Source organism: Pygoscelis adeliae, unplaced genomic scaffold (assembly GCF_000699105.1).
Source record: "Pygoscelis adeliae isolate BGI_AS28 unplaced genomic scaffold, ASM69910v1 Scaffold1, whole genome shotgun sequence".
Lineage (NCBI taxonomy): Eukaryota > Metazoa > Chordata > Aves > Sphenisciformes > Spheniscidae > Pygoscelis > Pygoscelis adeliae.
Window position 1 is genome coordinate 2603271 of NW_008824051.1, and position 15252 is coordinate 2618522.

The 15252-nt window shown below is 42.1% G+C and overlaps 1 protein-coding gene across 1 annotated transcript in view; it reads right to left on the reverse strand.

Annotated features, from left to right (window-relative positions):
- ALK (anaplastic lymphoma receptor tyrosine kinase) overlaps positions 1 to 15033 on the reverse strand; it is a 243422-nt gene extending 228389 nt beyond the window's left edge. Inside the window, exons 1-3 of the mRNA XM_009333686.1 lie at positions 15006 to 15033; positions 14549 to 14668; positions 2535 to 2696 (exon numbers count right to left, since the gene is read on the reverse strand). Of these exons, the coding sequence (XP_009331961.1) occupies positions 2535 to 2696; positions 14549 to 14668; positions 15006 to 15033 (310 nt within the window). The remainder of the gene's footprint in view (positions 1 to 2534; positions 2697 to 14548; positions 14669 to 15005) is intronic.
- Positions 15034 to 15252: the final 219 nt, after the last annotated feature.

A 15252-nucleotide genomic window follows, 5' to 3' on the forward strand; every position in this document is an offset into this window, starting at 1 on the left:
AGTGGGGGTTGGAATTACTGTGCTTAATTATTTCAGATTGAAACAGACCACACAACTATCTGTGCCAAGCAGCTGTAATTAAAGTGATTTAAAATAGAGAGATGCTAGCTCCAAGTGTTGATCTTCAAATGAGTCTTTATATGCACAAGAGTTACAGTCATCTATGAGTTGCAGACCTACAGGTCTAATGAGGGGCTCAAGAGAAAATTACCACTGACTATGTCCTACAAGCCTGATAATTTAAAAAAAAAAAAACACCCAACAGCAAACAAGCAAAGAAAACACCCCAAACAACCCACCCTGCCACCCCACAAATCTAAATCCATTCAATCAATGTGACACTGCGTACTTGCCCCTCAGAATGGGAGAAAACAGCAGAACACAAGCTTCAGCCTAAATTCCCTATATTCCAGATGAAGAAAAAAAACCCCCAAAACTTTGGACTTAGAAATGGAATTTTATCCCAGTAGGCAGTTGGTAATCATCAACCAATAATACCCTCGTTTTTGGGCTACAGGGCCAGCCAACAGTTTCCCCTTCTGCTTTGACAGACATATAAAAATGACTGAACACAGACAAAGGTATAACTTTACCAAAAAGAATCCAAAAGAAACATACATCGACAATATGCAGCACCACAGCAACCCGGCCAGGCCCTTCACCTGGAACAATACATTTACTTCCTCACAGGTTTTCCCCATTTTTTTTCCCCACTGCAGCAAAGTGACAGCTACTCTTCTCAATTCAAAACAAGCAGGTTTTAATTCCTGAATTTCATCAGCAGCCAGCTTGCACGAGAATTTACGAAAAACACCTTCTCAGTAGCAGACATTCTGATTTACCTCGAACTTTCACTTAACTGTATCTTTGTAGCAAGAATTTTAGTATGTGCATCTATGTTCTTTGATGTGAAAATTAGAAGATATTTGCATGCATCACAAATGTAGTCCATCTGCTTTACACAGGACACAGATACCACCAAAATGACTCGGTATGCTTATGAATCAGTGGTCAAGCAATGGGCCTTAAAAGTTAATTTATAACGGCTATCTGGGAAAAAGTACTATACTATTGATATGGATGAGAAAACAGAATTAAAGAATATGAATGAAAGTGGCACTGAAACTTTTCCTCAGTATTTGCCTGAACACAAGAACTGTTATAAGCAGTCAGACTGCAGGTCTGCTAAGTCAAATGCCATCTCTGACGCTGGCTACTAAGAAAAGGATCCCTTCACTTGCAGCTTTCTGTTACAGAGGCTTCTTGAGTCAGGGACTGTAAACAGACTATTGAATTAAATAACCAGTGATTAATGTATTCTGCAAGAATTCATTTGATCTTTCTTTAAACTTATACTTCTGGCCTCCATAACATTAATTCATGCATCTTATTACCACAGTTTATTCAGGTACTGCATGAAAGATATCCCCTCTTGATCGTTCTATACCCAGCACCCACTAACTTCACAGCTGCTTCCCACTGCTCTTCAATGGGCATTTTTATAGACCTCTAAGTCCTACCATCGGAGACAGAATAAAGAATCTTTGTCTGTTTAGTTTTTCCTAGTACAGAAACTGTCCCATATCCCTGATAACCTTTGTTGTCCTTCCCTATACCTCTTTGTTGTATGTTCTTCTTGCCTGGATAAAGCTTGTAGCCCTAACTCCCCCGTTTCCATTTTGTAGCTCCATTCTCTTCAACGCCACCCGACCCTTACAGAGAGAGGTTTCAAGCAGGTGTCACTAGCAGGTTTCACTAACAGCAGGAAGGATGTTAAGAATTTTACTGTTTTGCCAGGATTAGAAGAGCACAAATACATCTAAAAATCTTTTTAGAACTTATAATCTTAATGAAATATGCTGCTGTTCACAAATATGATCATGAGCAGGAAAAATAATTCCAACAAACCACATTTTTTTCCAAGGAAGGAGAAAAGTCTGTTGCACTACCCTGTTTTCAGGCTTCCAAGCTCTCTTTAGAAACAGGAATTTTTTTCTTATATTAAGGGCAAACCCCATCTTTTGTTTTCTTACCAAACAGAAAACCTAAGCCCTGGACACAAGGATATTGCCTAATATGGTCTGCAAATAAGCAAGCAGTAAACAGGACCTAGAGCAGAGGTAAAACCAGACTCTGCTTTATTCATCTCTTCCAAACACTGAATGACCTTAAACATAGGCACCATAGTACTATTCTCATCCAAATACCGTCCATGGCATGGGTCAGCCTGATTCAGATTTTACATAATACTGTATTTGATATTTTGCTTCCCATATATATGATGCAGATTGCCTTTAGACAAAACCAGATCTTTCATGTGCAGAATGACTCCTTTTGTTTGTCACACTGTTTGCATTCATTGCGTGCTGCAGTAAAAGGATTATAGCTGTCTTAAGTATTTTAGGAGGACATGTTTGTTTGGGTGGGGTTTTGGGTTTTTTTGTTAGGGATTTTTTGGGGGGTGGGAGTGAGGGTGTTTTGTTTTTAAAACTAACCACTACACTGAAGGCATTACATAGTTGTATTCATCTTACCTTTAGGTGTATTCTCAGAGTGATCTCTCTCTGGCCCATCTGGGATGTTTAGCTGTGAGATCTCCTCTGCACTCAGTCTGAGCCAGGCGTTGTGGGTTTCCTGATCTTTTGAGGTAAAGGAATATTCCAGCTCACAAGGAGATTCAAAATTGCAGTCAAACACTGGAAAAAGAAAGCAGATATAGAGCATACCAGGTTAATTAAATCCAGCTTCCTCTGTGCTGGAAGGTGTGTATACACACTCATTTTCTACTTTAGTAAGTTAAGGCTTGCTTTTTTCCATAATGAGGTACAAAGGTAAGAAGGACATCCACAAACAGACAGGCAAAAATGTGGCCGAAATGGACTGCACAGAGAGGTTCGTTATGGAGGTAGCAGCAAATGAAGAGGAAGGCCCAAAAGCCAGTAATTCCCCTTCAGGACAGACAAAAGGGCAGCACAGGCTGAAGCGGGGAAAGGCATCATCTAGACTGAAAGGGAAATAGCTTAGTCAATTGATAAAATGGGACAGAAAGCCCATCTCTTCTGGGATGCTGGTGCAAATTCAACCAGGACCATTACAGTGTAAAGACTACTAACATGCTTCATAGTCATGTTCCATCTCAGTGAGCACAGGACTCTGCAAAGTGAGTCATATACCCTGGGCATATGGGACATACTGGTAGCTATAGGGACAGTACCCTGCGAAGCAACCTTCTGACCCCCTGGGTTTGAAACGCTTCACTGAGGCAGCAGAAGCAGCAGAAGCTTGATGTGCTGCTGCAAAACTTTAGCCTCCAGGCAGTATAGCCAGCATCTGCCTCCAACACAGACATTTCTTTTTGACATGTTTCTCTTTCAGTAACCAATTACCCTGCTGGTGCAACTATGATTCACTTCCCAGTGTCCAATTTACTATCACACCATAATTCAAGTTGCTTAACACAACATGCAGTGATAACCTGCACGGATTTTACTTTTAATCATCAAGATTGCTAAATTTTCTGGAATGCCCCATATACATTTGCTTTTGTCACCACAGTCATCACCCAACACAGTATTCAGTAACAGAAAGAAACTATTTCTGAACTACCTCAATGTTTCTAAAAAGGCTAGATCCATTTGAAAAAGCCCAACAAAAAAATCCAGCTCTTCTTTGGAGTTTTCTACATTGTCTACTGTCCTGCCATAGCTATGCAAGTGGAACAAATAATCTGAATTGACATTAGTCAAATTAATTTTTTTTTTAAAACTTCAATTACATTCTCTATTAAACATCTCATTTCTTGTCAGTGTGCACAGATTTATGTAGTTCATCCTATTCTCCTGGTGATATAACATTTTCTAATCCGAAGGTTAATACTGTTGCCCTCTCACTATACTTTTCCCAGCTAATTTGCCTTTTTAACAGCAAGCTGGAGGGAGCAGAGCCTATTTTTCCAGTTTATATTTGATTTTCTTAATCAGGTGCTTTATCATTCACTCAGCATTTGCAATGCTTCACAACACCATGGAAACCATATGATGTAAGGAATCCATATGCACAACAAGCAGCAGTAACAAGGATTATACATATTTCCTTAAATTTGAATGCACAAGTCGCTACCGTCTTCAGGCCTCTATGTTATCAATATAAATTTCATGATACATGAAGCACACTTCAGTTTAGGCAGCAGGGAACAGTGGATATATTCATGCTATACAGTTTACTACTGCAATATCATACCCAAACCTCAGACCACTTATCTCTAGTCCCTTAGATGTTCTTTAAAAAAAAGAAAACCAAACCCAACATTATTTAACCCTATAAAGTGTTAAGAGCCTATTAAACTTTGTATCGAAGCTCAAATGGACAAAAGAGCAACCAAACACTCAACTACATCTTACAGAAGATATATCATCATCACTGCGTAGTTTAGTTAGGGGGAACACCTTGAGTAGCATGTGCTTCAAGGCACTGTCAAAGAAAGGGGAGGAGGGGGAAGAAACACAGCTTATGCAAGGACTTTTTTGACTGAACCCACACAACAATGTAAGGGAAAGCTCAGGCCAAGGACAACACACGGCAAGAGCAATCGTTTCAAATCAACTACTTCATTCTTTGTGGGCTTCTCTCCCCCGTCAGTCTCTCATATTTTCATGAGCAGCAGTCACTGCTTGCTTCCACTCCTCTCCCATCCAGCTGCTGGGAACAGAAGCCTTTGTGCTTTCTTACCCTTTTGCCCCCAAGCAGAGAAGCGCTTCATGGATATCCACAAAGCGCTCTCGTTTTCCTCCTCCAGTCCTCGCCCCCTGACACTCTGATTACGGTGCCTACAAGCACTCAATAGCCAGCTCAGCTCCCCGGTTCGGTCTCACTTTCCAGAACCTCCTCCTCAAAAGAGAGCTATCAATCGGTTGTGGAGCCCTTAACACAGCAGGCCTCTGACCTATAACTGGGACAACTTAAATGGAGTATGTGATTAAATACCAGTCGTCAACTTTAGTGTTATGACCCCTGCAGACAACTAAAGCCTCTGCCTGAAGGGGGGAAAGTGAAGGAAAAAAGACAAGTAGCCATACCATTTCCTTCCCTTGCAATGAATAGCCCACAGAGAAGTGGACATGGTCGAACATGCCTCTTGTGGTCAGGCTGAATGGCCTTTACAACAGGTTATTCTTTGAAAGAAGAGGAGACTACTTGGCTCATACATCTGAGAGCGTCTGTGATTTAATGAAAACATACTTGCATCTTTTACAGAACTTGATAGTCCCCCGCCATCACCAGAATATCTGCACTCTTCATAGGCTCTTATTTAAATTAATCTTGCATCAGACACAAATTTCAGTGCTATTATCCTATTCAGTACAAAGAAATGATGACAAAGAAATGCTATCTGATGCAACACAGCAAAGTCTATGCAAACAGCATCTAGTCTTCCAAGCCTAACGTTAACTTCCTACCCTCAGGCTTTCCTTCTTTCACAATGTCCTTCACTATTGACAATGTAATATACTTTATAAAAAAAGCATTATATACAACACATACTTTTTTTTCACTGATAAGCTGCTCTTGGTGTGGTAGCTGCTACAAGACCATATAAACCACATTTGCAAATACAGAACCTTCATAACATTTGAATTGCTGCCACAAATCACCTGCCATTTTTTATGCCTCTGCATAAAAAAGGTCTTTCTCCTTCCTTTTTTACTTTTGTCTTAACATGTTTAAATGCGACACCAAGTTTCTTTTTTTCTTGCCCAGCTAAGCACATAAAGAAGCAGCCATGTGCCTTTGGAAGCTGAATAAAAGCCATTCCGCCCCTTTTCTGAAAAACAGCAAACACTGCAGGAAAGGTAATTAAATCTAACACAACTTTTAGCGATCATTTTTTTAAACCTACTACTAATATAAATTGACTACATACAGAGCTTTAGGAGTTGAATAGTGTGCCTAGTCAGTAAAGTGGGGTTTTTTTGTGATTTTTGTTTTTTTTTTTAAAAAAAGATGTCACAAAGATTTATATCCAGTATATGCATTTATGCTACAGCTATATTGACATTATAGATCCTAAAGGCTCTATAGGAATTTAAGTTGCAGCAAATTGCAAAGACACATTTTAAATATATTGCAAAAAAAACCCTAACCCCTTGTCCAACAATCTTTTGCATCTGCAACCACTGGACACTAGTGAGACAGAACAGCTGATTTATTAGAAGTATATTTCATCATCATTACACTTTTAAAGAGGAAACAAAAGTGATGCTTATAATCAAATTATGGTAAACACCTATTTAAGAAAGGCTGTAGACATCAATCATTTCAGTTTCTGGTATGTAAGAAGATACAGGATACCAACCATAGAATGAAAAGTAAATTAAGCTACTGTCTGATTGAAAAGACAGTGGAATCTGTGTGTGCGTCTGATGACGTTAGAGTCTTACAAGTACTTCAATTTATACCTAATAGCAATAATTTGTGCACAAACAACTAAAATATCTGGCAACTACATCTATTTCAATTAAACTGATTAGAGTTTTCTAATAAATTACTTAAAACAGTAGTGTAAATAATATGCCAAAACACAGTAATCTGCAGGAAATATCCTTTTACATTGCTGCAGATCAGAGTATGGATCATTTGCTCTTTGGATCATCTTAGATCATTTGTGTAACCACACATCACAGAAACACGCCTTATTTAGAACAAAAATAATCTAATTTAAAGAGAGATATAAAATGCCTGTTCTTGTTAATAAATTATTCTGATTATCCTTTCCTCAGCTGCCCAACAACAGACTTAGTTTGTTTTAAACCACAACTCCTTGCAACCACAAAAATGTTACCAGCAGGTAATTTCCTCTTAGACTGCTCCTTTCTAGTTCTACACGTGTCTGATTTAAAAGGGGCCTTTTCACTTCTGGTCTGCTGACTCTTACAAATCACTCCTCCTTCATTATTCACAGCTGGTCACCCCTTTGAAAAGGTGTGGTTGCTTTCTCATCTCACTACAATGGACAAGGGGGTGGGTAGAAGTTCTCTGTTCTCAGAAGGACCAGCTTAGAGATGTACATCGTAACTGGCATCTCATCAGCTTAAACATGACTAATTTGTACTACATCTACAGACACAAATGCACAATGTAGAGGTCACTTACACGGATCAAAATGGGACCACAATCTCCCTCAAGAACACACCTCCTCAGTGGCAACAATTGCAGCAGCAGTGTAGAAACAGATAAAATATTCTTGCGCAGGATGTCTTTTTTTATACAAATATTGACAGATATTCCTTGTGGAGGAGACATAATTTAAATTGTATAGTAGAGGTGTGCTCTGCTGAGTGAGCTTTGAGACCTCCATCAATACCCACTAACCTCTATTATACTCATGTTATAAGGCCTATAAGCTTTTAATTTATGACAGGGAAATGACAAATTGATTTTCCAGTTATTAATCCTAGGGACAGAGCCAGTTCCTAAAGCCTTCTGTATTCCCTCTAGATAGAAAAGAGTACGGGGCATTCAATCTAAGGGTTCTGGTTGCCCCATCAGGCCCTTCTGAATTTCTATCCACCAATACGGGGGAACACATGTGGGGTGATACAAGGAAGCCTGCAGCGATTAAGTACTTCTCTCCAAAAATGGAGCGTAACTAGGAGACTCTGTGCTCTCTGGCTGTCAGCTCACCAGTCTGGTGAACACCCAGGAGGACACCAAACACAGTCCAGGCCCTTGGAAGCGAGCATTGCCCCACTGGCACAAAGAAGGGGCGAAACTTTGCAAATGGATCCCTAGCGCCACCTTTCCACTGTGCAACTGGAGGTACAGCAGCAATTTAAACCGAGCGAATCCACCACAGGATGGTAGGGCATGGAAAAAAAGACAAGGGGAAAGGGAAAGGGTGTCAGCAGTCATGCAAATTAAAGAGGAAAAACAATTGCAGGGTTTAACTGCCTTGTTCCTGCCGAGAAAGCAAGCCTGAAGAGACATTTTCACCTACTTCCTTCCATTGCTCAGCATTGAGAAAGGGCAAACTGGCACATTTTAAGGGATAGTATGACATGTGTATCCCTGCCGGGCACCCCAGGCCTTACTACCCCTAGGAAGCCTGCACCGACAGTAGCTGCCTGATCTTTGGGCTGCCGCTCCAGGAGCTGACAAACATGAGAGGAGCAGCATGGTGTGACAGGGGAGGTGAGGACTGGGGAGGCACTCGAGGAGCCCCACGGCATCGCTCCGTACAGCATGGCTTTGGGGTCCATCCCGCATGATGCACCCCAGTCACTTGCACGTGAAGCAGTGAGGAGAGCAGCTGGGCAGCTGGGCAGCACACCAACCCCTCTCCCTGACCTGAGACGCAGCCTTTGTTCGTCAGGGACCTCCTTTTAATTTAAAGCTACTTAGCGCAAGTTAGCTTATTGCTCTGCATCCTTCCTCTGCACCAGCAGGTCTTCATGTACACTCCCCCAAACTTGGGTTTACTGATAGGAACGCTGCCGTTCCTTCACGGCGCTGATGTTCAGTCGCAATGAGCCTCTCCCTGCCCTCTCCCCTGCATGACGCCCAGCCCACCTCACCCACACGCCACCCCAGCGGCCATTTTGTGACCTTGCAGGCCGAGCCAGGTACAGAGCCCCGGCCAAACTCCAGAGCGGGGTGAGGCAGCCGGGCCCTCACCTGGGGGACGGGGATGCGTCCTTTCGGCCAGCCGGGGTATGGAGGAGGACAGGAGGTACCCAGCAGGGCTCGGTGAAGGCAGAGCCCTGGGGTCTTCCTACGTTTGCCTAAGAGCCCCCCACCCCCTTCAAGGCAGCGCCCTGTCCTTTCTCTGCTGCAGCTCAGGGCCTCTTCCTACCTCCTTGCTCCGTAGAAGCTTCCCAGCCCCTCCACCTCCAGCTCACCAGTGGGGCTGGGGTCGCACCCCGTCCCCGCATAGCTGGCCAGCCGGAGGCCAGGCCCACGCCACCGGCAGCACAGAAGGGGACCTGGAGGTGGCAGGCCGGCCCTCAGAGGTGCACGCCTCCGAGGGCTCGTCAAAGCTCACTGCGCACAGGGAGGTTTTCAACACGGTTGCTTTCTTCCCGGAGTCCTGGGGCAGGGCGGTATCGCAGGGACCCGCTACCTGCCGGGCAGGGTCAGAGCTGGCTGCGCCAGCGCAGCTCATCCCTTTGATGCCCGCTTTGAAAGAGAAACGCTCCGGTTTCCCTTGGGAGGGGCTATTAAAGTTAGATTGCGTTCTGAAGAAAAAATGTTTTAGAGGAGAAGTACCCCACAGGAGGCATGATTTCACCTGCTCTGTAGAAGAGGGAATCGCCCCCGGGAAGAGCGCTCCGGCCTTGGTGTCAAGCGCAGGGCGAACTGCTTGCCTCCCTGCGGAGCCCAGGGCTCTCCTCATGCCAGAAGCATTTAAACTAATCTTCTGGGGAGTGAGCCACATCTGGATGGGCCACTGCTTAGAGAAAACGGCAATAATGCAGCCATTCATTTATTTGTTAAGAGAATCTTTAAAATGACACCATATACTTTATATCCACCCAGATCCTCGGTGCACACCAGGGACTGAATTACCAAAATCTTTGACAGCTGCTTTGTTCGGTGGAAATCAAGCTACAAAGAAGAGGGTCAGGACTCCTTTATCAATCAATTATAGGCAGAGTCTTTCAAGACAGCTACAGAGAGAGGCGTGAGGAGGGGGTGTTGGGAGAACAACCAGCAGTAGCTCTCATTTTCACTCCTCCTGCTCTAAGAAGTGACAGAGCTCATCCTCCATGCAAGAAATATTTGTCCACCAAGTCTCCCATGCATGCAGCAAAAGCAATAAATGAAAGTGCATTTCTAATGCTAGTTCTGGCGAAAAGACTGAAGTACTGACTAACAGTGATTGTTAGAAAACATGCTCCAGTTGGCACAAAACAGTGGTTGGATGAACTGTCATATTTTGACAATTCATACAAGGGACCTCTTACATGAAGTTTGAGAGATCTCCAGAGAAAATGAATACTTGAGAGACAGGGAGAAAAGACATTTGTTGTCTTAGTGTATGTTATTTTATTATTGAAAAAATGTTGAGCTGTCATCGGCTATTATCTGCAGATGAAAGAGGTATAAGGAAAAGAATAACTTGAAAGAAAGTAAAAATTTCTCTCTAATAAGATTTTTTCTTCTTTCTTGCTTAGCACAGCCTTCAGTTTAGCGAGGCAGATGCTGCTTTTCCTGTGATTTTCCTCCCCTTGGATTTCAGCACCACTGCACATGGCAAAAATACCATCTAATTGTTAAACAAGAATTCTTGCATATGTATAATGGGTCACAGCACCTGCTATTTTATATGGAGCAATTCTGGTGTGCATAACTGCTGTTAATTGAAGTCTTGCCCTATTATATTCATAACACTATTTCCAAAACTATGTTAGAGTACTCCTAAGATTGCAAAAAGGATGTGTTTGAATTAAGGTAGTACATCACTTTTGCAATATCTTTACTAAGCATTGATTCATTTTTCCTCTGGGACAAAGTGTTATCCTCCTCATTTCTCTCCTGACTTTATCTCACCTTCCAAACAGGAACTTGTTGTAACAATTAGTTCATATCCATGCATCTCACTATGCCATGCTGAGTCAAGTATCATGATAGCTTTATCATTCTGAAGATGTCAGTATTAGTCTGATTTGTTGTAGATTTATAAAACAAGTAGTCATGGGAACCTAACTGTAACACGAATTCGTCTGGCTGGTGCCCTGTTTCTCTCCATCTTCCCTTTCATTTGACGTTCAGACTCATTGAGTTTCGTGTCAGCAGTATCTATCTGGTATCCAACTCACATGAATGAAATGGTATTTTGAATACATGCACATGAGTACTTGAATTCAGCAAGTTGCACATGACCTACCAGAGAAAAAAATTAATAATCTGACACCTCGCCGAGCAACTGCCATGCCACTGAACATCAAATACGCAGCGAGAATGACCCCAAATTATTCCACAGTAAAATTAGTCCAACACATTTTTTTTTTTTTTTTAAAGCAAACCCAATTGAGGAAATCATGAACTCATCACAGGTGACATTCCATTAGAAAGTATAAAAAAAACAAACAAACAACAACCCTGTCAAATTAGTTTTCTGAAGACACAGAGCTGAGTGAAATTATTAAGTTGTTAATAGAGGCCATCCTTTAGATTATGCTTTTAGTACCTATTAAATCAAAGCTGTGAATAATTATGCACCCTTGAAGGTATGTGCTCCTCCTCTTCTGAAGTCACCTTTTGTAGACATTTTTAAGCACACTAGTCATTTGGTAGCCGAATCTGCTATTTCCCCCCGAGTTTTAGTCCCAGTTAACTTTGGAATCCAAAACACCACTATTTCCTAAACTTCAGGGGGGCAAAGAAATTCCGTAAACTATACTGCAGAAGTCTGACACAGTCTGAGAGATGTACTTCTGTATTTTGCACAAAGCTGGTTCAGAACAGCCAAGGAGTTCAGCTGCTACTGGGGGATCTGGCAAAGAGACACACAGACAGCACGGCGGCATAAGAAGAGTTAAAAAGCAAAAGCCATCTCCTGTTTCCCAAACGGTCCAACATGGCAACCCTTATGCCTGTTATTCTCATGAAACGTGTTCTTCTTTCAAAACAGAATTTAGATGGGCTGAACTGCATTTGATTTTTTTCCAATCGGCAGCACTTTCTGCAGTTGCCACCGTACCCTGCCAGGATCGTGCTCCAGCTTCAGTGTTTGGCTGACCCGGGGGGATGTAGAGGATGGGGCAGAGAGGGGTGTATTAACTGCATGAAGATTTCCAGGCCTTAAGGGGCACCCATCGTCTGGAAGCCCTGTTACAGAAGCTTAATGTGTTTTATGCAGTGGACAATTGATTTCTTATACAATACCTATACAGAAGAGAAAATTAATATTCAACCAACCAGGACAAGAAATGAAATATGTGACTGGGTGCCGTTAATCATGTAAGCCTCAGGACAGAGTTCCATCAGTGCTGCAAATGGGAGATTAATACGCTACTGTAAGTCCACGTATGCAGAATGCCTTAAAAGTTTGTTCTAGCCACATGAAATATTCTGAGTGTACTTCAAAGAGAACAAAATAAAACACAAAAAATATGGAAATTTAAAGACGACTCTTGCTCTGCAGGCTGAATTCCCAGATAATTTTGACTTCATGTAGTTTTTTAAGTCTTTATTTTCTGAAAGGCAGGTGGATTTTGCATCTCTCAGATGGTAGATGATTAATCAATGCTTGGATAGAAACAAATCTAGAAACCTCTAGACAAGATAGAAAAAAGTCTTGTGAATGCATCACTCTCAAGTATCCTGTTGTGCCAGTGATTATCTTTTGGGATTGCTGCATATAGTTTCAAAGATATCATCAAGCACTGTTCCTGCCAGAACTACTAGAGGCAGTCCATCAGAATTTTTAATTCTGAGCACAGGAGCAGGGAACTTAGTTTGGCAGAGGAAGAGGGACCCTACATTTCAATATACTCAGCTTTTCAATCAAAGGGATTTCTTCAACAGCGGAACACGGGAAAAAAGTAATTAAGACAACTAATATTGCCCCACTCCAGCAATGTCAGCCAGTTAATTAGATGGGTCCCATCAGATGATTAGGCAAACAAAGTTTTGATAGCAGTTTTATAGAGCACTCTGTAATCTTAATCATGCTGGGAGCAGTGAGGAAAACTTCTGACAGAAGGGAAAACACTCTAGTAGTAAAGGATGGCTGGGTTTTATTTCTGCTAATGATTCATTGCGTGATTTTGGATTAACCACTTAATCAGAAGGCAGGGGTGGTCCTGGGACAAGGTTACTTGCTTAGAACTTCGATGGTCTAACTTTGTCTTCTGCCTTGCTCTGCTGAATCCCTGTGCAGCTTCACAGAGCTGCTCAGATCCAGAGCCAATGATCAGCTGCTGAAAGGCACTGTCCATCCCTGTCATGCTCATAGCAGTTCTGGACAGAAAGCTAGACAGCTGGGAAGTTTACTAATAAACATTCAGGTGCCTAAAAGCTGCAGGTATGCAGAGGAATAGAGAGAAGTTTTAAGAATTACCCTCTTAGGTTTGGGCTATGCTTACAGTCTCTACTCCACGTACCCACACCGGTCCTCTGCACGCAGCCTATCTGAAGTGGTAGGAAGTATGTCCGCATAGTGCTGCTATGGGGTGTTCTAGTCTGAAATGCATGACTTTGAGGGCCACTGCTACCTCTTTAATTTAGAGGACGTTCTGCCAACTTTTGGAAAACTTAAGGTGCAAAGCTAGCAAAAATCAAACAACTCCTGCCCCTCTTCAAGATTCCCCACTAGCTTCAAGGTTCATGTCCTGAATTACACCTCCTGAGGGAGAAAACAGTTTAGACTTGTCCTGAGTGAAGACTGTATTTTGTGTAACACCTCATCAAATTGCTGCCTTTCCTTGCAAAACAGATGGTTGGAATATGGTAGAATTTGGTCTTGTGCAACCAGCTAAAATCATAATAAATCATTTCTGCTTAGATGCAGTACATTTATCTCCATGTGATGCTGTCAGATGGAATCAATGCTTTTAGGTTTTAAGAACAAAGCCTTCCCTTAGAATGGTATTACTGAGAAACTGAAAGAGTTTAGGAAGAAGTAATAAAGGATAAATTAAAAACCATCCTTGCAACTTCTGAGAAAGCCAAGTGAGGGAAAAAAGATTGTACTACTGTCCCTTCCAAAATGAAATTGGTGTGTCCTCATCATTCAAGCAGATACAACAGCTAGGAGCAGATATTGTATGCCAGTGGAAAGAATATATATTGCACACATAAAAGGCTGCAACATAAATTTGAAGAAATATGGGACTCCATACAGGTAGGTCAAACTTTTCCCTCAAGCAGATAATTACAGGCTTGGGGTGAGTAAATCTTATTAGCCTCTCAGCACCTTATCTCCCCTCATAGAGACTGGTAGTAGATATATAGTAGATATATTCTACTTCAGTCACTTTCTGGATTGCATATTAGATATTGCCTTATGCAGTCTGGTCCTAACTACGACCACAGTATTTCACAGTGGAATGGCTATGGTTTGTCAGTAAATAGGTCATACCAGAGAACAAATGAAAACAGATTCTCAGATTTTGGAAGGGACGGGAGTTACCAAAGGAGATGGCAAGAAAAAATAAGTTTGGTACACAGCTCTTCTCTTTATAATATCACTGGATTCCAACAGAGCACCCTAATATTACAGTCTGGAACCTTGTTTTTGAGGGAGCAGGGCAGGCCGGGCCAGCCAAGGTCACCAGGCACCTCCACGGAGATGGTGATGGGCTATCAGGTCGGGACATTAGCCTGACCCCAGGCTGGGCTGAAATGGGGCTCCTGGGCCCATGGGGCTCTTGGGCCCAGCCTGGGTGGCTGGTAAGAAGAAGTAAGGCTTATTAGTGCCCTCAGGGGCTGACAGTATGGATATTTTATCATGAATCATTTGACTTATGTTGCTTTGCTCCAGTAATATACCAATATCCTTAGGCAGTTAGTTACAACCTCTTGAGGATAACATATAAATGCTACTCACTGTGTCGTCCTCTATGGGAGAAGAAAGGGGATGTATCTCTCATGACCCACGTCAAGTTCCAAGCAGAGTAACCAGGAGGAAGAGGAGGGCTGCTTGCTGGGAGATCGGAAGTGCTCAGACCTTTCATTAAAAAAAAAAAAAACACACCAAAAAAAAGTATGACGTAGCTGTTTGTATACTACACATCAAGCACAAAGATCTTACAGCTTTATAGACCATATGCAATAAGCACCAATATTTAGCTACTTCTTGGTTGGTTCTTCCTTCCCAATACGTGTGCGCACAGGGAGACAGGAGATAAATTGCTTTACATAGCAAAATTATCATCACCTAGAAAAACTGTCAACTTTAATCTCACACTGATTCTAACTTCTCTTTGTCCTTTCAGTCCCTCAATTTGTTTTTTTAAAGTTTTGTTAGCATGTGGAGATCCCATACATGGAAGAGGCAAACGTACCCAGCTCCTGTTCAACAACCCAATGCATCTCAAAGATGCTTTTGGGGATTAAAATACTACAGTGACCCAGAACAGGTGAGGACCTGTACAAACCTGCACTAACTCTGCAAGACCACAATGATATTAGAGGTGCAAAGAGAAACAGTATCTGAAAATAACACGCAAGGTCAATGAGCAAAGAAGAACTCTATAAGCTTTGAAAGCAGAGATTTTCCCTGTGAATGTTTAAGTTGGATTTTCTGAAGAT